This window comes from Pseudonaja textilis, chromosome 8 (assembly GCF_049901715.1).
Source record: "Pseudonaja textilis isolate UNSWEBS1 chromosome 8, rPseTex1.2, whole genome shotgun sequence".
In the NCBI taxonomy this organism is placed as follows: Eukaryota; Metazoa; Chordata; class Lepidosauria; order Squamata; family Elapidae; genus Pseudonaja; species Pseudonaja textilis.
In genome coordinates, this window is record NC_141997.1 from 862468 (window position 1) to 887171 (window position 24704).

The following is a 24704-nucleotide window of genomic DNA, read 5'->3' on the forward strand; positions in this document are numbered from 1 at the left end:
CAACAAGGAAAACCAGCTATACAGGGCCTGGATGGATCCTTTCCTGTCAAAAACGCCCCGCTGTTTGAAATGGCACTTGCGGTTTCACTCCAATGTAATGATCCAAAGGCAATTGCAAAAAGAAAAAAAAATTCCTGTTTAAGGACTAGCCTGCTTATCCAACGCCAGCAAGATAAAAGAGAAATAAAGCCAGGGAAGTGGAGTGGGAAGGTACCTGCCCCGATCCCCAAGAAGGGAAACCAGCGGCAAATGGTGCCTGTGATATTTAGGCGCGAACTTGAAGCCAGCCGTTGAAAATGGCGGGAAGGCAGAATCTCCGATGTTAACTGCCTGAGCAGTTTAATGAGCTGCTGCTGCTCACTCTCTAAATTGTCAGATAAATGATCCTGTCAGTCAAAACAGCAAGGAGAAGTGAGCCGCGGCTGCGAGCATTCTGCCAAGATTGCAGAGATAAGACGATTGGGGGATTAGATAAGCTAATTGCCTGAAGCGGCCATCTCAGGCTGCCTGCGGAGTGGCAGGCTCCGCCAGCCACAAAGAACTGCTCTCAAACTGATCAGGGGATGACCTAATAGAGCCACAAGCCTTGAAATCGCCAAAAAAAATTGGGGAAAAATTTACAAGCCGAATTAACCCAAGAGCAAACCTGAATTTTGACTAGCTGAATCAGAAAACCATTCCAGTCAGGGAGTGCACAACCTCTTACCATGAAGGCTGAGCTAAAACTGGGGGATGCTGGGGAGGTGTCCCGTGGAGGAGGAGGAGTGTCCCGGAGTTTTAAGCCCAGCCTTTCCAGAAAAGACTGAAGCACCTCCCACTTCTGGGTGCTCTGAACAGCTCAGGGGAGAAAATCAAGGAGAAGGTAGAGTTTAGATTCTCAAATATTAAAGGATGAGGATTTTATAAAGAAACTTAAGGAAGAACTAACTTTTTATTTTAAAGAAAATAATAACCTAGACACAACGACCCAAAATTTATGGGACACCATGAAAGTCGTCATACGGGGAATTATAATATCTTACACTGCATAAAAAATAAATAAAGAAAAACATGCTCAACAAAACAATTTATATCAAACAATCAAGAAACTAGAATCTGATTTACAGGACGCCCCACAAAATGTTAAATTACAAGAACAATTGATTTTCTATAAACATAAACTCAACTTAGTTGAACAGGAAGAATTGATTAGAAACTTGAAAGTAACTAAGCAAATATACTTTGAACAAGCAAACAATGGTAGATGGCTGTCTTATAAGGTCAAAAAAAAGAAAGAGAAAAGAACCATCTACCAACTACAAGATGAAAGTGGAAATTATCAACATACAATAGAGAAGAAAAAATAGATTGCACATAAATATTTTGAGAAACTGTATAAGATCAGATAAGGGAATATCTAAGAGAAAAAAGAACTTGAGAAATTAAGGATGAGATTAAAGAACTTTTGACGAAGGACAAATCTATGACAGAATTAAAACAAGCAATTAGAACCCAGAAAAGTAACAAAACCCCAGGCCCTGATGGCTTCCCAGCAGAATTTTATACAGCGATAGAACAAGTGGGACCAATAATGGTGGATTTATATAACGAAATATTATCTGCTAAAATGCCAGACATGTGGAGAGAATCATTAATTTCGCTAATTCCAAAGGGGGACTCAGATGCCAGAATGATACAACTATAGACCAATTTCTTCGCTGAATGTAGATTATAAAATATTTACTACCATTATTGCTACTAGATTAAAGAAAATTCTGAATAATTACATACATCCAGACCAAAATGGATTTCTCCCAAATAGACAAATTAGGAACAATTTAAGAATAATAATGGATTGTCTGGAATATTATGAAGCCCACCCAGAGAAACAGGTAGCCCTTGTTTTCTTGGATGCTCAAAGGGCTTTTGACAACCTTAATTGGCAATTTATGATTCAGCAAATTTATGACATGAATTTTGGCACCAAATTTGAGAATATTATAACAGCAATTTATTCAGTACAAAAAAGCAAATATCATAATAAATGGAGAAAATACCCAAAATTTAAATATAGAGAAAGGAGTTCGACAAGGTTGTCCGCTGTCCCCTCTGCTCTTCATATTATCATTAGAAGTACTATTAGAAAGAGTGAGGCAAAATCCTGAAATAAAAGGATTGAAAACTAAAAATGAAGAATATAAACTGCAAGCATTTGCAGACAATATGGCTTTTATTATTGAAGACCCAATAGAAAAAGGACAAATATTAATTAAGGAATTAGAAAGATATGGACCGGTGGCAGGATTGAAAATTAATAGACAGAAAATGAAACTTTTAGCAAAAAATTTAACAGATCTACAAACAATAGAATTAGAAAGAGTACTCAGACTTCAAACAACAAGAAAAATTAAATAGCTGGGAATATGGCTGACAGTACACTGTAAGGCGATAAAGGAGAATAATTATAATAAGCTATTACAACAAACAAAAAAAGACTTAGAATAATGGATCATTACTAGGGAGAACAGCAGCCATAAAAATGTTGATATTACCAAAATCTCTTTATCTATTCCAAACCATTCCAGTTAAATTAGAAAAGACCTTTTTCAATAATCTTAATAAAATGACAGCAAAATTTATTTGGCAGGGTAAAAAACCCAGAATAAAAATGAAACTACTACAAGGTACGAAGAGCGGAGGAGGCTTTGGATTGCCAAATTGGGAATTATATTATAGTGTACCAACATTAGTTTGGCTAAAAGTTTGGATTAATTTAAAGAATAAAAGAATATTAGCTATAGAAGGTCATGATCTTCAGAGAGGATGGCATGCCTTTCTTTGGGACACAGGACCCACCAAACAAAAATATTTCCACAGACATCTGATTAGAGATTTGCTGATATACAACTGGATCAAAGTTAAAATAAAACACTATATAAAAATCCCAATCTGGCTATCTACAATGGGAGTGATTATTCACCCAAATAATTTAGACCTGAACAAAATGTTAAAGTATAAAGACTTATTGGATACACACGGAAACTTAAAAACAATACAAGAGCTCCAAGAACAAGGGCTACGAGTAGATTGGTGGGCTTATCTTCAAATACAAAGCCGATATAAAAAGGACGTAAAGGAGTACAGAATATACTTGAAACCTCAACAATTAGACAAAATCTTATTAGGCCCAGATTTAAAAAAATATTACCAAACTTTACAAGTATCTCCAAGAAGTAGATTTAGAAGAAGAAGTAGTGAAAGGATGTATGATCCCATGGGGTCAAAGTACTGGTCATAACATAAAGTTATCAGACTGAGAGACTGTATGGAATAGAAATCACAAATTAACAAAATCAGCAGCATACAAAGAAAATGCATATAAAATGTTCTATAGGTGGTATGTTCTATAGGTGGCATGTTCTATAGGTGATATAGATATATATATGGCATTCGGCTTTGCTCGGGTATTTTCCCACGTCATTATAGTTGTGCTTTTAAAGTTGTAGCAACATTTCGGCAGAATCTCATCTGCCATCATCAGGCTTCTGTATAGTGTTCATCTGTGAGTTAGGCTTTTATAGTGGTTTCAGATTTAAATTTGGGGCAGCCTATTGCTGTGCCAGAATGGTTTTTTCTTCACCCTGATTGGTTGGGAGTCTTGGTCTGTGTTTATTGGTCTTGGAGTTCGCTGTGTTCTGCTTGATTGGTGTTTCTAATATCTCCTGTCTGTTTTTTGGCTCTTTTTGTCTCTTGATTGGCTGGCAGCATTGTGTTACTTTATTGGAGGCCTTTAGTGCAGCTTGGCTTCGGGTAAATGGATGGCTATCATTAGTTAGGAAGCTAGGTTTCATCTGGGTGCCTGGTTGGGGTGTGTTTGAGCTGGAGTTATCGGGGGGATCTGTCTGTGCCCAGGTGTTTGCCTGGCTTGTGGCGTGGAGATTTTTTTTGTTTGTGAGTGCAGGCTTCCAAATGATTGACAGTCTGGTGGAATCATCTCTTCTATTCATGCTTTCTGGTCTTTTTTCAATCTCTATGGCTTCTCTGATGATTCTGTGGCTGGGGTTTTCTATAGGGGCTAGGGTTTTGGTGCCATTGAAGTTGATGCTATGACCTGTGGCTTCCATGTGTTGGACCAGTGAGGAAGTGTGTTCCAGCTTTTTGACTGCATTTTTGTGTTCATCCAGGCGGGTACTTATTCTTCTATTGGTCTGTCCAATGTATGTGGCCGGGCATGATGCACAGGGGACTTCATATATGCCTTGGTTTTCCAGGTCAATTTTATTTTTGGGGTTTCTTAGGATGGCTGCTATTTTTCTGTCTGTTTTGAAGGCAGTCTTGATGTGATGTCTGTGCAGTATCTTACTAATTTTGTCTGTAGTACCTCTTATGTAGGGCAGGACAGCTGTTCCATAGGTCTGTTCATCTTCTGGGTCTCTATTATGTCTCAGTGTGTTTTTGTGGATCAAGCCAGTGATTTTGCTTTTGTGGAAGCCGTTGGCTGTCAGTACCCTAGTCAGGGTGCATAGTTCAGTCTTAATGTGTGTCTTGTCTGCCAGGCGTTTGGTTCTAGTAATTAGTGTTTTAGCCACGGAGTTTATCTGTGCTGGGTGGTGGTGGGATTGGGCGTTGAGGTAGCGGTTAGTGTGTGTTTTCTTCTGGTATATGTTGTGTCCTAGTGTGCCATCTGTTTTTTTGTAGATTAGTACATCTAGGAATGGTAGTTGTTTGTTTGTTTCTGTTTCCATGGTGAACTTGATTTTGGGGTGTGTGCTGTTTAGGTGTGTTAGGAAATTGTTTAGATTTTCTTTTCCATGGGGCCAAATCACAAATGTGTCATCGATGTATCTTAACCATAGTTTGGGTTTGTGGATGGCATTGGCCAGGGCTCTGGATTCGAATTCTTCCATGAACAGGTTTGCAATGACGGGTGACAGTGGTGATCCCATAGGGGCTCCTTCAATTTGTTTGTATCTTTGTCCTTTGTATATGAAATATGTGTTGGTTAAGCAGTGTTCTGTTAGTTCCATGAGGTGTTTAGCTGGTTGGTATTTATTTTTGATGATTTCAAGGGTCTCTTTTATCGGGACTTGAGTGAATATCTTGACTTGAAATCATCAAAAATAAATACCAACCAGCTAAACATATGTATGGCATTCGGCTTTGTTCGGGTATTTTCCCACGTCATTGTAGTGAACACTATACACACACACACACACACACACACACACACACACACACACACACACACACCATATGTATGGTATTCAGCTTTGTTCGGGTATTTTCCCACGTCATTAAAGTTGTGCTTTTAAAGTTGTAGCAATGTTTCGGCAGAATCTCATCTGCCGAACGAACACTATACAGACGAACACTATACAGAAGCCTGATGATTGTTTTCTGTGTTTTATATGCAGGAAACAGAAACAGGAACTTCATATAGAGATCTCTCCAACCCTTCCCCCTCCTACTAGAATGCCAGCATCCCAATAGAAATATATGGGGCCTGACAATTTCCTTGATTTTTTTATTATATGTCATTATATGTTGGAAGAAACTTTTTTTTAATTATCTTTGAGTTTTGTTGCAAGTCTTTGTTCATTCTAAGCCTTTACTTTCCTGAGTTGTCTTTGTAGTTTCTGGCTATTTTGCCTTAGTTGTGTGTCCCTCTTTCCATTTTTTGTACTTGTCCTATTTGTCTTTCAATTTGTCAGAGAGATCTTTGTGCAGCCATGCTGGTTTCTTCTTGGATTTCTTGTTTTTCTTTCTCAGTGGTATTGTGCTGTCTGGGCTTTTATGGTACCTTTCAGAATCCCCCAAGATACTTGAGTTGTTTTTCCCTTTAGAATTTTCATCCAAGGAATCTTTTCCAAGTTCTCTCTGACTTTATCAAAATCAGCTCTTTTAAAATCTATGACTCTGGTATCATTATGTTATATTGCTTGTGTTTGCATTATGTTGAATACTAATACGACACTCTCACTCAAGGTTCCTGCAGTTTCAACTCCCTCTATCACTTCTTCTCTGTTTATAAGAATTAAGTCCAGTATGGCTGTCCCTCTAGTTCCCTCCTCTATCTCTTGTACAACAAAGTTGTCAGCTAGGTAAGTTAGGAACCTATTTGATTTCTCACTTGGTGTGGAATTAATTTTCCAATTGATATCAAGGTAATTGAAGTCCCCCATTACTATTGTAATGTGTTTGCTAGTTTGTTGGCAAAAATGACATCTATTTTTCCTGCTTGATTGGGTGGCCTATAGTATAGCCCTTAAGGTGGCACTTAAGGAGCATTCACCTGAAATGAGATTGGTCCCATACCTGTTTTCCTTCTGGGAAGCCCTCAAAATGGGCTTTTCCATCAACCCTGGTGTTCTCATGGGGAGTCAGCAAAGTGGTTATGTGATGTCAGGTGATGGTTGTTCTGTACTGTCCTTGAGTTTTTATGTTTTTGTTTTTATATTTATGCATAAACTTTTTATGCTTTAATTATTTTATATGGTATATGCTACCCAAAGTCACATTTTGTGAGATGGGAGACTATATAAATTTGTTAAATATTCCGTTCTTAATTAGGAATATTGTTAAAATGGTAGTATTTGGTTCATTCAGAAGATAAGGATTTCATTCAGAGATATGAACTTATAAAAAGTTTCTAAACTTTGCAATGATTTTCATAATCTAAATAATAACTTTTGTGGCAAGATACTACAAAAGGGAGACCCCAGCTTAGTTGAAAATTACAGACCAATCTCCTTATGCTGCATCACCTGTAAAGTCATGGAATCGATTATTAACCAATCCATTATCCCACAAATTGATAGTGAGGAACCATGAAGATATGAAAACAGAGATGAGAACTGAAATAGGACAAGTGAAAAATGAAATACAAAATTTGAATAGTAAGATTGGAACGATGTAGGAAAAAGTGATAAAAAATGAACAGAAATTAAATTTAGTAGAGGCAAGAACAGAGATGGTGGAGAAGAAATTAGAGGATTCAGAACAAAATTGGAAAGTGCTCTACTATGAACTCCGGGATTCGATGGTACACATGGAATTAGAGAAGGCATCATTTCATCTTAGGTTCCAAAATGTGGTGGAAGACAAAAAGGAAGATTTACGTGCAATTATGATGAATCTGATAGTGGCGACTTTACAGAAACCCAAACTGGAAATTGAAAATGATGTAGACGAGGTGTACAGAGTACATATACACTATGCAAGGAGACATAGACTACCCCAAGAGGTTTATATTTGATTTGCGAGGAAGATAACATGAGACCTGCTCAATAGTAAGACCAGAGATGAACCACTTGTATACAAAGATCATGAAGTGGTTACACTGAAACAAATACCTAGGAGAGTCAGAGAGCAGAGAAGGGGCTACCAATGTTTATTAACTCAGTTTATTAGAAATGGTATTCCATTTAGGTGGCTCACCCCGGAGGGGCTTTTAGTTTCATGGCAGGACAAAAAATACAAAATTGATACAATTGAATAAGCACAGGGATTTTGTGAACGACATCTAGGACCCGAGGAAGAACAAGAAAGTAGAGACAACCTAAATACAAGAAGCCAAGAGGAACAACTCTCTGGAGAAAAAGAATCTGATTCACACTCTGAACCCCAAAATCTTAGAGAAGAAGTGGAAGGCAACCGACTAAGAAAAAGAGAGCCTAGAACAAGAAATGAAATGAGAAATGCCTCACACAGTCAGTGACACTGATAGAGAAATCACTTTATTTTCAGTCAATATCAATGGTTTAAATCTATCATCAAAAAGAAAATAGATATTCGAGAAACTTAAAAAACAAAACGCTGACATAACTTGTATCCAAGAAGTGCATATTCTAGACAATCAAGCAGACCTCTTAAAGAATATAAATTTGGGTAAAATGTACTCGGCACTTGCAAACAACAAAAAAAGGGGTATTGTAGTACTCAAAAAGGATTGGTTGCAACATAAACAAATATACAAAGATCAAGAAGGGAGAATGCTCTTTATAGAAATAAATGTAAATCAGAAAAAGATGTTATTAGTCACAATACAAACCAAAAAGACTTTTATAATAGGCTTCACCATAAAATAATAGAATTTGAGTATGCTAATGTATGCATTGTAGGAGACTATAATGCAGTCCCAGACAAAGATAAAGATTATAGAACTTCCAAAAAAAAAAAAAGGAAAGGAGAATACTCCCTTCATCTTTTAATAATATGGTAAGAGAACTTAACTTGAAAGATGTATGGAGAGAATTAAATCCAAACAATATACCTTTTTTTCGAACCCCCACCACTCTTGGTCCAGAATAGATCAGATATGGATGGACCCTGGGTTAATGGAGAATATTGAAAGGATCGAGATTTTGCCAAATCTATGGGCTGATCATAATCCCATTCAAATTAAATAGAAAGGAAAGAGAAAAATTGGAAGATGGACATTTAACAATACCATATTAAGAGATAAAGAATATATTGAAATGATAAAGAAAGAATTGAACGTATTTTTTGAAATAAACAAAAAAGAATATACTTCTCTACAGAATCTTTGGGATACGGCCAAAGCCTATGTGAGAGGTCTAACTATTGCTTATGGTATTAAAAAGAATAAAGAAAAAAGACAGCAACAAAACATATGGAGGGAGAAACTGAAAGATTTGGAAATAAGTAGACAAAAGGACCCAAACAATTCAAACATTAAGAAAGAAATTGATCTGGTAAAACATAAAATAAATTTAAATGTACAAGAAGATTTGGCCCAAAAAATTAAATTAGCAAAACAAAATTATTTTGAAAACACAAATAAGCTGGGGAGGTGGTTAGCCCATAAAATTAAAAAAGAACAAGAAAAGAGAACAATCGTAGCTCTCCAAGATCAGGAAGGGAAATTATGCACACAGACCCAAGAAAAGAAAAAATTGCTGAGGAGTTTTTTATGAAATTGTATAAACAGGAAGAAATACCAGAAGAATCTATTGATAAATATTTGAATGAAAAGAAATTGTCTGAAATTACTGATGAAGAGAAACAAAATTTGACTAATAAAATATCTATAGAAGAAATTAGGAAGGCAACTGGAACACAAAAAGCAAATAAGACCCCTGGCCCAGATGGAATTCCTTTGGAATTCTATAAGGAATTCCAAGAAACAATAGAGGAGATATTGGTGGACTTGTACAATGAAGCCCTGGAGAATGCTAACATGCCTAAATCATGGTTGGAAGCATATATTACCCTTATTTATAATGAACAATCAGACCCACAAAAAATTCAAAACTATAGACCAATATCACTTTTAAATGTAGATTACAAAATAATAGCTACAATATTGGTGGAAAGATTAAAGAGAGTATTAAGTAGAATTATCCACACTGATCAGAATGGCTTTCTCCCCATAGGCAAATAAAAAAAAATACAAGAACCATTATGGATATATTAGAATATTATGAAGTATACTCAACCAAGACAATGGCATTGATATTTTTAGATGCCCAGAAGGCTTTTGACAACCTGAATTGGAACTTCCTTATTAAACAACTGATAGGCATTTGGAGAAAATTTTATAGGATTTATTAAGACAATTTATAACATGCAAACCACAAAAATATTAATAAATGGGGAAAATACAGATACCATAAAGATAAATAAGGGAGTAAGACAAGACTGCCCCCTAGCTCCTCTATTGTATATATTGGCAGAAGAGACTCTCTTAGTACAAATTAGGCAAAATCAAGAGATTAGAGGACTAAAAATTAAAAAGAGGAATATAAACTCCAGGCATTCGCCGATGATATGGCATTTATATTAGAAGAACCCTTAGAAACGAGCCCTATACTACTAAGAAAAATAGAAGAATATGGAAAGGTGACAGGGTTAAAAATTAACAAAGAAAAAACAAAAGTGTTAACAAAAAACTGTACAAAGGAGCAGAAGGAAGAACTAGCAAATAAATTAGGTATGCAGGTGGTAAATAAAGTAAAATACTTAGGGATCTGGTTGACTGCTAGAAGTTCATCGATTAAAAAAGATAACTATGATAAGTTAATAACGCAAATAGTTAAAGATTTAGATAATTGGGCCAAATTGCAGTTATTGCTATTGGGACGTATTTTGATAGTAAAAATGAATATTTTGCCAAAACTGTTGTTCCTGTTTCAGAAAGTGCCAGTCAAGTTGGAAAAGAATTTTTTTGTAGAATTAAACAAATGCATATCTAAATTTATATGGCAGAGGAAAAAACCCAGAGTGAAATATAAATTATTACAGGATGCCGAGAAAAAAGGAGGATTTGGCCTTCTAGATTTTGAATTATATTATGATGCTGCTATAGTAAACTGGCTTAAGGATTGGGTTAAATTAGAAAATAGAAGGTTATTAGTATTAGAAGGTTTTGATCTCCAACTTGGCTGGCATGCCTTCATGTGGGATGAAAAATCTAAACAACATTCATATTTCCAAAGGCACCATGTAAGAAATGTGTTGTTCAATATCTGGAGAAAGATTTTTTAAAAAACTCTACCCAAAGGGTCCACTGTGGCTGTCGACATTGGAAGCAGTCACATATCCAAATCTATTGGATATGAAAATATTGTCAAGTATAAAATTTACTATATGATACTGGAGAGCTTAAAAATAGGAACCAAATACAAGGAGATCAAGGAGATAGCATGGTAGCCCTTGGCACAAATACAAACCCATTATAAAAAAGATAGAGAACAATTTGGCTTTAATATGATCCCACAAGAATTAGATAAAATATGGCTAGGAGAGGAAAAGAAAACAATTAGTAAATCATAAATATCTTTTGGATTACAAATTAAAAAAAGAAATAGTCACAGAATCTATGATAATTTGGTCTAAAAACGTGGGTCATAGTATTGAATTAGATAAGTGGGACCTCATTTGGCAAACAAATTACAAATTAACCATGTCAGTCTCGTATAAAGAAAACTTATATAAAATAGTTCATCGCTGGCACCTACCTCCTGCGAGACTGGCTAAGATGTTCCCTAACCTACCACCCAATTGTTGGAAATGTAACTACGCACAAGGAACATATTTTCACATGTGGTGGACTTGCCCATGTGCTCAGAAGTTTTGGAGGAATATTAGAAATTGGATTTTAAATATGACAAAACAAAATTTAAAACTTGAACCCAAAGCCTTTCTGCTAAGTATGATAGATTTTAACATGGAGAAAAAATATCAGTATTTAATTTTGCACATTATAACTGTGGCCAGAATAACCTACGCACAAAACTGGAAACTGTCTTTCATTCCTTCAGAGGATATGGTAATTAAAAAAATACATGAATGTGCTGAGATGGATAGCCTAACCAAATTATTAAAAAATAAACAAGATAGTGACTATTATGAAATATGTAACATTTGGTATGATTGGTTAAAGAAAAGGTAATATTTGATATGTGGATAAGTTATGGAAATGATAGAAGATGTGCATTTAATTATAAACTATATAGAGCAATTAAAACATTAAAAGAACGAAGGGGTTATTGTAACAAGGCAGACCATGTCAATGATAAAGATAAAGAAAAAAAATTTAACCATTGCTCAATATACACTGTAAAATGTATATATGTGTATATATGTGTGTGTGTGTTTTAAATGTATGTCAAATAAATGTTTTTTTCTAGAATAAAAATTTTTTTTAAAAGGGCTTTTCCATCAACCCTGGTGTTCTCATGGGGAGTCAGCAGACTGGTTGTGTGATGTCAGGTGATGGTTGTTCTGTATTGTCCTTGAGTTTTTATGTTTTTGTTTTTATATTAATGCGTAAACTTTTTATGGTTTAATTATTTTATATGGTATATGCTACCCAAAGTCACATTTTGTGAGATGGGAGACTATATAAATTTGTTAAATATTCCATTCTTAATTAGGAATATTGTTTAAATGGTAGTATTTGGTTCATTCAGAAGATAAGGATTTCATTCAGAGATATGAACTTATAAAAAGTTTCTAAACTTTGCAATGATTTTCATAATCTAAATAATAACTTTTGTGGCAAGATACCACAAAAAGGGAGAAGCTTCAGCTTAGTTGAAAATTACAGACCAATCTCCTTATGCTGCATCACCTGTAAAGTCATGGAATCAATTACTAACCAATCCATTATCCTCCACTTAGAGACAAACAACCTACTCTATAATAAACAAGTTGGTTTCAGAAAAAAACTATCCTGCAATCTGCAACTCTTACACTGCAGAAACATATGGACTACACAACTCGATCAGGGCAAAGCAATAGACGCAATCTACATAGACTTCTGTAAAGCCTTTGAATCAGTGGTATACAACAAACTACTCCTAAAACTAAAATCTTATGCTATCTCTGGGCACCTGCATAACTGGTTAGAAGCATTCCTCTCAAAAAGACAACAAATAGTCAAAATTGGGAGCGTCCTATCAAATTCTGTACCTGTCAACAGTGGTGTCCCCCAAGGCAGTGTTCTAGGACCAACTCTCTTCCTCTCTGATCATATTAAGAGCAACTGCGTTCTCTTTGCTGATGATGTAAAGCTATTCAACAGGAAATACTGCTACCCTTCAAAAAGACCTCGACTACGTATAAGAATGGTCAAACAAATGGCAACTTCAAATCTCAACAAATAAATGCTCTGTCTTACATATTGGCAAAAAAAATCAGAAAATAAAATATAGGCTGAATAGTCAAGACCTTGTTGATGATCCAAACTCTGTCCCTGTCCTGTTGTTTCTTTTATTTTTCTTATATGTATCCATGTATTCATAACTATGTTTTTTACTTATATCTATTGTCTTGTAAGCAATTGACAAACCAAATAAAATAAAAAATAAATAAAATACCATGGATAGTAAAAGAAAATAGCAACTACAGTTTACCACAAATTGTCCCATCAGTCAAATATTAACATTATGCAGAGAGAAGCTGAAAAGCATAATGGCAAGTGACAAGAAGAAAAAGAAGCATCGGATACACTGCACTACCAGGCTTGAAATCTTGGGCTTGGACAACCTAGAACTAAGCCGCCTACAGTTGGATCTAAGCAAAGTACACAAAATTATCTGCTACAATGTCCTACCAGTCAGTGACTACTTCAGCTTCAACCACAACAATACAAGAGCACACAACAGATACAAACTCAATGTAAACCACTCCACACTTGATTGTAGAAAATACAACTTCAGCAACAATGCTGAAGTGAATGAGTGGTCAATGCCTGGAATGCGCTACCTGACTCTGTTGTTACATCCTGAAACCTCCACTCCTTTAACCTTAAACTATCTACTATTGACCTCACCCCATTCCTAAGAGGTCTGTAATTGCACAATTCTGCCCAGCGTCCCTGTCCTATTGTCTCCATTTATTTGTATCTATTTCCTGTATTCATACTCATGTTTATTCTTATACCTATTACCTTGTAAGTGATTGACAAATCAAATAAATAAATAAATAAAGCCCTCTTCTCCCTGATCAAGTTAAATTCTACCATTTTTCATCCAAAATGGTTTTTGTACATCACAGAAGAGATACATTAGGCCTTCTATATCATGTTCTCTTTCTGAAATTTCAGTGCCAGAGTCAGAAGTTTTCCCAATTAAAAAAAGGAACTCACTTTGTTCATGGAGCACAGAAAGTAAATATATTTTATGTTCTATGGATTTGGGAATGCTGAAAAAACCCTAATATATTATCTTAATTTGAAAACTGTTTGGATCTTTTGGCCTTTACATTCTTCATATATTAATTCAGTGTATCATAAGCAATGTCAATAAAATTTTCCCACAAATAATATGATATGAAGTTATATGGAAGCCTTTTTATTAATTACCTATTGACAAGTTGAAAAATTTACAAGTGGATTGCCAATGGTGTGTTTGCTTGTTTGAAAAAAAAAATAGAAGCATTTGTGTTGTTTTACACTACTTTATGTACAATGAGCTCATCTCTTACTTATAACTGTGAAATGACAGCCTGCAGATGGTATTGTGTCTGATGGTATTTGTAGGATATGTCTTTAGTTTAAATTGTAATTGATAATATTATTCTTGCACATAGACCTCCATGCAGTTTCATGAAAATACATGTAATTGACATTAAAAAACCAGCCATATCTGTAACTGTATGCTCATATTTATATCTATTGTATATATAAATACAACATTGTGTACCACTGTGCTGTATATATGCCAAACCCCACACAAACATATTATCCATTGTTTGATAGTAAGATAATCCCTCACTTGAACCTTTTGTTACATAATTCCCATTCTGAAGTCTTGTACCTTGATCTACATCTTCTTTCTTAATTGGATATTCCCAAATGAAATTGATTTTTCTAGTTACGTATAAATTAGGATTACAGAAGTGGTGATATTCAAATAATTTAACAACTGGTTCTCTGCCCTAATGACTAGCTGGGTAGGTGTGGCTAGATGGTCATGTGACTGGGTGGGCATGGCCAACTCAACATCACTCATGTCAAGGGGCACCTCTCCTCACCATGCCGCTCCCCTCTCCCAGCTACTCCTCACCTTGCACTATTCGGGCTCTTCCCCCTTGGCTGGTGGCCAGGTGGCTAGGCACTCCCACACTCTACCCAGAGTGGGTGAGCTGGCAGGGAGGGCTAGCTGCAGAGGAGCAATGAGGACTGTGCAGCCTTGCAGTCATTTGCTGCCCCCTGCATGCTGGCAGGCACGGGGGAGAGATGTGGACAGGAGAAGGAGGCTGAGCGGCAGCGACTCAGCCCTGGCTTGCCTTCCTCTCTGCCACCAGTTGTGGGAGCAAGGAAAGGGCAGGAGGGGATCAGGGGTTGTGGCCACCTGAGAAAGCCAAACTGCTGCCCAGAGCTGCTGGTGGGGTGGTGGTGGTGAAGTGGGGGGGTGAGGCCGGGGTTGTGGGGCGCACCTGGGTTGAAATTCCCAGCCTTTTCTTTATAAATCTGCCCAAAAGTGGGAGGAGAGGAAGCCCCCCTACTCACCCCTTTGTTGTCCGTGAAGTCCTCGCCAACCGGCCTTGCCTGCTCGCTTCTCCAAGCCTGGGGGTGATTGATCCTTCACGCACAGTCCCTGGGAGACTGCCCAGAAGCACCCGGAAGACTTGGGCTTGGGTGGATGGCTCGCAAGGCACCAACAGCAGCCAGGGCTTACATTGTCGCTTAGGGGATGCAGCTGGGCCTGGATCTCCATGCACTTGGGCTTTTCCCCGCTCCAGCATCCCGACTGTCTGCCTGAACCTATGGAAGCAAGAGAAGCAGAGAGGGCTGGCTTTTTGCCTAGGTTGTTCAGCTGTCATGGGGAAAATGGATGGGGGCCTGGAGAGGAGGTATCTTGCTTTCTGTGGCTGCCAGTGGGTGGGGGTAGCCAGGGACCACAAGGCTGCACCACTTGCATTGCCCTCATCTGCCAGCCAGCTCACCCGCTGGCCCGCACTCTTTGGCCAAGTGCAGTGGCCCTGGAGCAGGTCTCCCTCTGCCTCTATCAGCTTTCCCTTTGCAGGCAGTCATGGTGAGCAGAAGAATGCAAGTCTTGTGAGCTGGAAGGCAGCCAGGGACCATAAGTCTGCACTGCCTGCATCGTCCCTCCATCATCTGGCCCTCACTCACCCATTTGCTGGCCTGTGCCCTTCAGCCAAGCGTGGCGGATCCAGAACACATTTCCCTCACCCACTGCCAGATTTCCAGACTGTGGGGCTCACACCTCTATGCTCACTGTGGCTGCCTGCAAATCTAAGGCAAAGGTAAGGCCGATGGCAGGAGAGGGAGACTCACTCCAGGCCTGCCACTCTTGGCTGAAGGGCACAGGCTGGAGGGTGGCGGGCAGGCAGGGGAGGGCCGGTTGGTGAAAGGGGTGATGTGGGAGGTGCAGCCTTGCAGTCCCTGGCCTCCTTCTAGCCCATGGGATTCACACCACTCTGCTCACTGCAGCTGCCTGCAAAGGTAAAGCTGATGGTGGGGAAGGGAGACTCACTCGAGGCCCCTCCACAGGCCCCCACCTGTTTTCCCCTCAACAACTGGAAAAACCTAGGCAAAAAGTCAGCCAGGTGAGTGGCTGGGAGGAGAGGGGCAAAGGGCGGGGTGGGGCCAGCCAATGGTGGGATCAGCTGGTTCACCGAACTGCAGAAAAAATTCGAATTATTCATATATTAATTTTATAAATGTAAATTTTAAATAAAAGATGTCCACAAAATAGCAGGAAAATGTGTACATTTTGTATCTATTGAAACACAAATATCCTCTATTTATTTTGCGGCATTCATACATCTCTAAATTTTGTGACATCATTTTCCAACACCAGCTTTAGCAAACTTTCTTTCATTTTCCCCCAATTTTTAAATAAAGCATAACCACATTTTTCCATTTTGGGGGGGATTACTGCTTGCAATATGCTAATGTCCTAATAGCATCTGCTTTTTTTCTACAGAAAATTTGACAAATCATTGGAAAAATTGAGAAATTTCCATCATGATATGAAGAATTTTAACCTGTGGCTAACTGAAATAGAACAAACTTTAGCTAAAATAAGAGTAGAAACTGATGATCCAAATGTTTCTAAAAGCAAGCAATACATCCAGGTATGATTGCTTATTTTTTATTGTATGAATGCTGATATCTATATGTACTGTTTAATGTGTATAGATATAAACATATACGTGTGTGTGTGTATATAATAGATAGAGATAATTTAGATATAGATATGTGGAAGAAATAGGTTGGGGTAGGTCATTCTGGAGAAAGTCTGTCTATATAGATAAGAGTAAACATTGAATTGGTGGAGTGATTGTGTGTTGCATATGTTTTCGATTTAGCTTCATCATTAATTCAAAATTTGCAGCTCCAAAATCTTTTTGCTTTACTTGTTATATTTTTGCTTGATTCTAACAAGAAAAGAGAATGTGAAAATCATGAGTTCCTATGAAAAATTGTATGGAGGACTGGTAAAACTGATTGTTCTTTACATTGCACAGTTTTGTTATAAAATTCATAAAACACCAACTTTCTTTTTCAATGATTACCACAAGTTCATATTTTTAAACAATTTTATCCATTGTTGTGTGGCTGTTATAGAATCTTGAAGCAATCAAACAGATCAAGCATAAATCATTTTCATGTTCATGGATAGGTTTTTGACCAAATGTATAGACATTTTGCATGAGCTGCCCTTCCTTAAATCTCTCTCCCACAATTTATCAAAGCAAAAGGAAGAGGAGCAAAATATAACAATTGTATCTACTATATTTCCTGGGCACTTAAGTTATAAAATAGCAATCAATTCCTCTTAGTTAAAAAAGAAAAAGTTCACCATCCAACAGTTACAGATATTTTTTGTACAGCTGTATATGTATTAATTTCAAATGATGAAAATAATCCTTAGCATTACTCATAAACATTTTTCGGTTATATGATCAATAGATGAATCAGGCAAATGATAGATGCTTGATTTTATATGTTCTGACATTCAAACACACTGATGGTACTTTAATTCTGTAAAGTGTTCTTCCATTGATATCAGTAGACATAATGGACATATTATAGATTGTTTGATATATTTGAGCAGTAGCATTAAGTTATTCTTCTATAACCTTTAGAAAGAAAACATGCTTTAGAATACTTCTATTTATTATCTTCTTTTAAACATTTATGGGACAACACCCTTCTATTTTAAGTTTTATTTTCTTAGACAAATATATTTTAGATTTCATGGTAAAAGTTACAGAAATGTGGAGAACATAAATTTGGTATTTTAATGTTACAATATAAAATGACTTAAAATATATCAATATGCTTTGTCATAATGTACTAAATCCAACATTACACAAATGGACTTCTGCTCACTCAATTTTCCTCCAAGTTTCACTGCTTTTCAACCTGCTGTGCAATGTTGGTACTCACTGCAAGATCATTTATTTATCACTTACCATAGGAAAAAATAAGACACATAGGGAAGAAAAGAAAGCTGAATATGTTCTCCTGAAGGAGAATTTCTTAACTCAGTTTTTTATCACCTTTCAGGCACATAAAGCAGCATTTCTAAAACTCATTAACATTTTTCCTTTAGGTAGAAAGAAGTACTAAAGTTGAATTATAAATTCTGAGAGCATGTATCATGTGGTTAATTAAAGCTGGTTGAATAAAACATTTTAAATGATATTTCTAATGTCTATTTTTTTAATGGAAATGTTGTCTATCTTGGTAGCCAAAATGATGGGCTTATAGACATTGCCTTCATGGGATACCAAAATATCTTAACATAATTGTGAAAGCTATAGTGTGAAATTCAGTTATTCCTCATCAATATATACATTATGTACTAATGTAATTTTCATATATAAAATTTCTGTCATAGTGGGAGCCGGAATCAAATTAACAGCATATTTTCATATATTGATTAAGAATATGGTTATTGCTTATAATAAAAGCCAAGCATTTTTTCTGAAACAAAATTGATTCAAAATATATGATCTTCACATTATTCCTTTGATTGAATGACTTTTTTTTGCTAAAGAAAATTTCTCCTATTAAGGGGTGTTCCTTTGGATCTGATTTAAGGTTTGTGAAGTATAACACTATTTGTTTATTGTTAAATTTATTTGCTGCTTATCTTGCCAAGGGGCCACTGTTTACAACAATAAAAAGGAAATGAAAAAAATGTGTGTAAAACAGAAGTAAAATAATAGAACAATAAAATAAGCAATAAAAATTGTGAGAATTCACTGATATGATAGTATAACAACTAGTTGCTATAGTTATGGTATGTTTTAACAAGTAAAATTATGCTGTACATTTATGGTATTCCAGTTGGACTACTGTATACTACTGTAATAATTGAAAAAATATGATGGTGTAATATATTAATTTGCTAACAGTCTTTGAAAATATGAATCAGTGAGAAGTTAAATAATTGAATCGAATATCCAAACAGATTACAAAACTCTAAACCATAAAACTACCACATGTATAATATACTAAGAATTTGAAAATTCTAAAAACTTGAAAACATTCAGATCTATTTTCTGTGGAATAAAAGTGACAAAATCTGAAAGAATAAATTCTTCTTAAGTTATAGAAAATTAGTATTACATTAAGAAGGAAAAAATAAGAATATAAAACTTTGTATTTACACAAGGAAGTTGTGTTAAAATTAAATTTCAGTTATTTCAGAAAATACAAATACAAAATTTCATAGATTATATTTAATTATATTATTTAGTTAAATTACAGTTTAGTTAAGTTATATTAACTAAACTAATTTGAAAATAAGTTATTTTAAACCACCACTGAAATATTGTTGAATTTTTATCTACTAATTACTAAAAAAAACACCACACTATTTAGGATAGTAAGAGCGTATGAGAACTTAAGAATGTTATACGCAATTCAACAGAACCAATTTCTCTTTCCTTTATCTTGTTTATGTACTTAGATAGCATCTGCTGCAAAATACCTTAATCTTTATTAAAATTTAAGATAAGAAATAGTCTATAAGTTATTTCAGCCAAGAATATTATCTAGTCATGAAAGATGTTCAAGCAATTGATTTTACTATGAAAGTTGAGCACATCAAACATGACTCATATATACCTTCAGACCAGTCAATCAGTTCCAGCAGAGTAGATGCTCTGGTTTGACTTCTATGCAGTGCATGGCACCACTTTCACAACTAATATTAACATTTGTAGAATGTTCTCCAATGGCCTTCAAGCTTTTATCAATGCCTTTCTTCTTCATGAAATACACTAGATTATCTGCAATCACTTGAGCAGGTTTTCCTGTTTTTGAGTTTTTTTCTGGAGTGAAATCATAAAGATATCTTCCATCTGACTCACTGCACGCAGAATAATGTTCTTCTTTGATGATACCGGGGAATGACTGGGTCTAAATTGATTGCTGTGGAATTGTTGGTCTGAAAAATTATGATATTTATGTAGTTATTTTACAAGAACATCTAAATTATATTAAATAACCAAAATATTGTTACAATCAATACAAGGCATGTCACAACTTTTGAGCTCCCCTAATGTTTGGAAATTGAAAGTTTAAAATGTTGACATGCCCTATAAGTAGCATGATCTGTTTTTAACAAACCCATGCTGGCTTCTAGTTATCACTTTGTTTCTAGATGTTTGCACCTCTAAATATCAATTTTTAAGATATTTCTTAGATACAGCTCAAAGGATCAAACACATCTAAATCTTTAAATGTATGTTTTTCTATCTTTACTCCTATTAAAAACTGAGCAAGAAGTTTTGTTCTCACATTTCAATAAAATTGAAGCAACCAACAGTACAAGGAAGCAAAATGAAGTTATGTATTTCAGCTCTATTACTAACCTCTTACATTTATACAGAAACTAGTCGGTTGGATACCCATGCTTCGCTACGGAACTATGTGATCAGGCTTGATAAATTGACAGTTAAAGCTTGAACATTAATGAGTAGTTACAATCGGCCTCTCCTCTTCTCTCCCTCAGGCTTGCCCCACAAAGGCCCCTTCTATCTTGTCCCTTTCTCTGCCTCAGGCTGGCCCCATTGATCCTCTCCTATCCCCTTTTCTCCCTCAGGCTTGCCTCATAGAGACCTCTCCTATCTTATCCCTTTCTCTCCTTCAGGCTTGCCCCCAAAAGGCCTCTCCTTTCTTATCCCCTTCTCTCCCTTAGGCTAGCCGCATTGATCCTCTCCTATCCAGTGGTGTGATTCAACTTTTTTACAACTGGTTTTGTGGGCATGGCTTGGTGGGCATGGCAGGGGAAGGATACTGCAAAATTTCCAGTCAGAGGTGGTATTTGCCAGTTCTCCGAAATACTCAAAATTTCTGCTACCGGTTCTCCACAACTGGTCAGAACCTGCTGAATACCACCTCTGCTCCTATTCCCTTCTTTCCCTCAGGCTTGCCCCATAGAAGCCACTCCTGTTATCCCCTTGTCTCCCATTCAGATGGGGAGGGGGAGTAGAATGTGTAAGTCCTTAGCATCAGACCATTTTTCAAGTGGAAAGGGGAAGTAGAATGTCTAAACTCCCAGCCTGCAGGCCAGATGAGTCATGTACTGGCCACATCCATGCCCAAGTGGCAGTTGGAACAGAGTTCTTTTCAGGTGGAGAGGGGGAGTAGAATGTCTAACTCCTTAGCCTCAGAGCGTGTCAATAATAATATAAGAAATACAAATGATCTGATGGTCATTTCAAAAAATCCTTTCTTAGCGAGCACCTAGAAGACAAGAGGAACATACGTGCCAAATTTCAAGTGTATAGGCTTTATGATTCTGAAGATTTCATGATGATGTGTGACGGTATTTCACTTATATATATATATATATTCAGTAGATTCCAAAAATGAATTACAATTTTGTATTTCCAAAATGAGTACTGTGTACTTTCATAGGCTTGCCTATAAACATGAAATGATCAGGTTTGAGGAGGTCTTGTTATACTCCTTCCATACTCAGAATACTTGAAAAGGCTAAAGTTATTTTGCTGGGGATCAGAGCCCTGGGAAATGCAACAAATGCGCAAATATATAGACAAAACTTAGCAAGAGGATTCATTGACCCTGTGTGGACTTTAAAGTGATCAATGGACTGTGCGTACACAATCTATACCCCCTCCTGCTCATGAAGGACATGCTATCCCACCTGGCCAAAGGGAAGCTCTTTACCAAATTAGATCTCAGAGAAACATACTATCGAGTCCGCATCAGGGAGAGAGATGAATGGAAAATAGCATTCAACTGCTTCCTCAGGAGCTTCCAATTCAAGGTCATGCCTTTTGAACTACAGGCCCCCCCGGCAGTGTTTATGCAGTTAATAAGCAAGGTGCTACACGAAAATCTTTATAAGGGGATTCTTGGGTGATATTCCCATCTACACGGAGATGATGGACGACCACATACCCCTAGTCCTCCAGGTACTATAAAAACTTTTAGCAGCAAACCTGTATCTCAAGCTGTCAAAATGCAAATTTCACCATGTACAGTTGGACTATCTGGGCTACCAAGTCTCCAATGAGGGCATAGAGATGGACCCAGCCAAAGTACAAGCCATTCTGGGCTGGCAGCCCCCTCGACTCGCAGACAGCTACAAAGCTTCTTGGGGGCAAACTTTTACCGACAATTCATCCCCTCCTTCGCAAGGATTGCCAAACCCATGATGGACTTCCTAAAGACAGAGAGTCCAGGAACAAAACTCCGCCCGGGGCAACCCCTACAGTGGGACCTAACCTGCCAAAAAGCATTTGAAACACTGAAAGAATTGTTTGCAAAAGAACCAGTACTGAAGCATCTTGACCCTGAACAACCTTCGTCATTCAAGCAGATCCCAGTGATGTGGCAGTGGGAGCAATGTTACTCCAAAGAAACAACCAAGGAAGCCTACAGCCCTGCGCCTACACCTCCCACAAGCTCACGGACACAGAGAGACGATGGGCTGCATGGGAAAAAGAGTCTTTCACAGTGAGATGGGTACTGGAAACCTGGCTCCATCTGCTGGAAGTGGGAAAAAGACCATTCAAAGTCTGGACCAACCATAAAAAAACTGGAAGCCCTTAAGACCCCGCAAAAACTATCACTCAAACAAGTCCGATGGGCTCAATACTTCAACCGATTCAACTTTGTGCTAAAATACATCCCAATGGGAAGGAACTTTCTGGCTGACTCTCTCTCCCGCATGGCCCAGTACAAATGCAAAAGAGAGGAGGTTGTAAACGCCATCATCCCCCTGCCCAAATAGCTGCCCAAGTAACCACCAGATGACAACGCTGTGATTGGCAAGACAAGCTCACAGACAACCTAACTATGAAACTCAAAACCAAATTTCTAGCAAACCCCTGATTCCGGGACAATCAACACACCTTGACAAAAAGAGATAATCTGGCGTGGAAGGGGACCAAACTCTACATCCTGGAATTCCTATGCACCCTAGTTTTTCAGAGAAGCCATGATGCCAAACTGGCAGGCCACTATGGGTTCTTAAAGACTTTACACTTGGCTCAGAGGCAGTTCTGGTGGCCTGGCATAAAAAAAGATGTAGACAGTTATGTGAAAAGTTGCACCATCTGCGCTGCAATAAAAAAAATATCCAGGAATGCCCCCTGGACTGCTACAAATAGTAGCAGAGCTGACAGGGCATTGGGAGGAGATTGCAATGGACTTCATAGTGGAGTTGCCAAAAAGTGGGGGAAACACAGTGATCTAGACTGTAATAGACTTATTTTCCAAACAGGCGCATTTCATATCTTGCAGTGGACTACCCTCAGCCCTCCAGTTAACCAGGCTGTTCCTTAAGCACATCTACCACCTGAATGGAGTACTACAGAGAATTATCTCAGACAGAGGGGTCCAATTCACAGCCAAATTTTGGAGGGAGTTCCTGTGGTCTATTGGGTTGTCCCAAGGTCTTAGCTCAGCCTTTCATCCAAGCACCAATGGGGGGCAGAGAGATTGAACACCATGGTCGAGCAATATCTGAGGTGATATGTGAATTATCAGCAGTCCCAATTGGGCAGACCTCCTGCTTTTCACAGAGGTTGCGTACAATAAAGCTGTTCACAATAGCATGGGACTACCCCCACAGTCAGCCTGACCAATTGTATGTCAACACTGAAAGCAACTTGAGAGAATGTCAAAAAAGCACTGGAAAAACGGCATAGACCTATAAGAGACAGGCAGACAAACTCCAACCCTGCAGCGACCATTCCAATTGGGGGAAAAGGTCTATCTCTCCACCAAATATCTGAGGTTAAGCCTCCCTGGCAAGAATTTGGGGCCAAAGTTCATTCCCCATAGTAAAGATCATCAACCCAGTCACAGTGCAATTGAAGTTGCTCTGATGTTAGGGAAAATACACCCAGTATTCCATAGTAGCCTATTAAAACCTGTGGTTGGATCAACGCTGAGGCCCCTACCTCGCTTGCCCCAAGATCCCATTATGAGTTGCAGCGAATCTTTGATTCAAGGTGGCATAGGAGACAACTCCAATATTTAATTAAGTGGTAGGGCTATTCCTTATCAGAGGTATCATGGGTAAAGAGTAGAAATGCCCAAACCGATTGCCTTCCATGCAGAAAATCCAACCCAGCCTGGGGGGGGTGTTCGTCAGCATAAGCTTCCATATCTTCAATCAAATTGATTTTGTGTGTGTTGTACAGGTCACCTTCAAGAAGTGAGGGGAGCTGAATGTCAACTCATAAAACATTTTGTATACACGTTTTATAGTTGACAACAGAAAGGGGGGAGTTTCAAAGAGCAGGCAACAGTGTGAAATTGAAAGTACATTCCATTCGTGTTTTCTTCAAAGACTGATTATATGGCTGAAGCTTCTGCTGCGAAAAAATCTAATTGGACAGCATGATTGATGATTCTTGGCTATGGACATTTTTTGTTGGATGATACACCCAGAGGGGTGGGGGGGAAAGCAGGATCAAGGGTGACAGTGAATTATGTATCTCAGAGTTGACTACACCCAGGTTAGTGCCGGATGTAGAATGTTACCTTCAAATAAATCCTGTGTGGGCTCAGTGGGGCTCGAGGCTCATGATTGAATTTGAGTAACTGCCAGAACCCTGACACAAATGTTTTTACTACCAGTTCTGTGGGAGTGGCTAGGTGGGCTTGGCCATGTGACTGGGTGGGCGTGGCTTCTTTTTGTGTGTGTGCAGTACCCCCTGCTCCAGTTTTGTTTTACCTCCTGGGCCTCAGGGAAGCCTCCTGGGAGACCATTTTTGCTCTCAGGAGGCTTCCC

At 37.7% G+C, this 24704-nt stretch overlaps 1 protein-coding gene across 7 annotated transcripts in view; it reads left to right on the forward strand.

Annotated features, from left to right (window-relative positions):
• Positions 1-24704, forward strand: part of DMD (dystrophin) — a 1342375-nt gene that overhangs the window by 570597 nt on the left and 747074 nt on the right. For all 7 annotated transcript variants that reach the window (XM_087938163.1, XM_087938162.1, XM_087938165.1 and 4 more), the window contains exon 43: positions 16398-16548. In XM_087938163.1, the coding sequence (XP_087794289.1) occupies positions 16398-16548 (151 nt within the window). The remainder of the gene's footprint in view (positions 1-16397; positions 16549-24704) is intronic.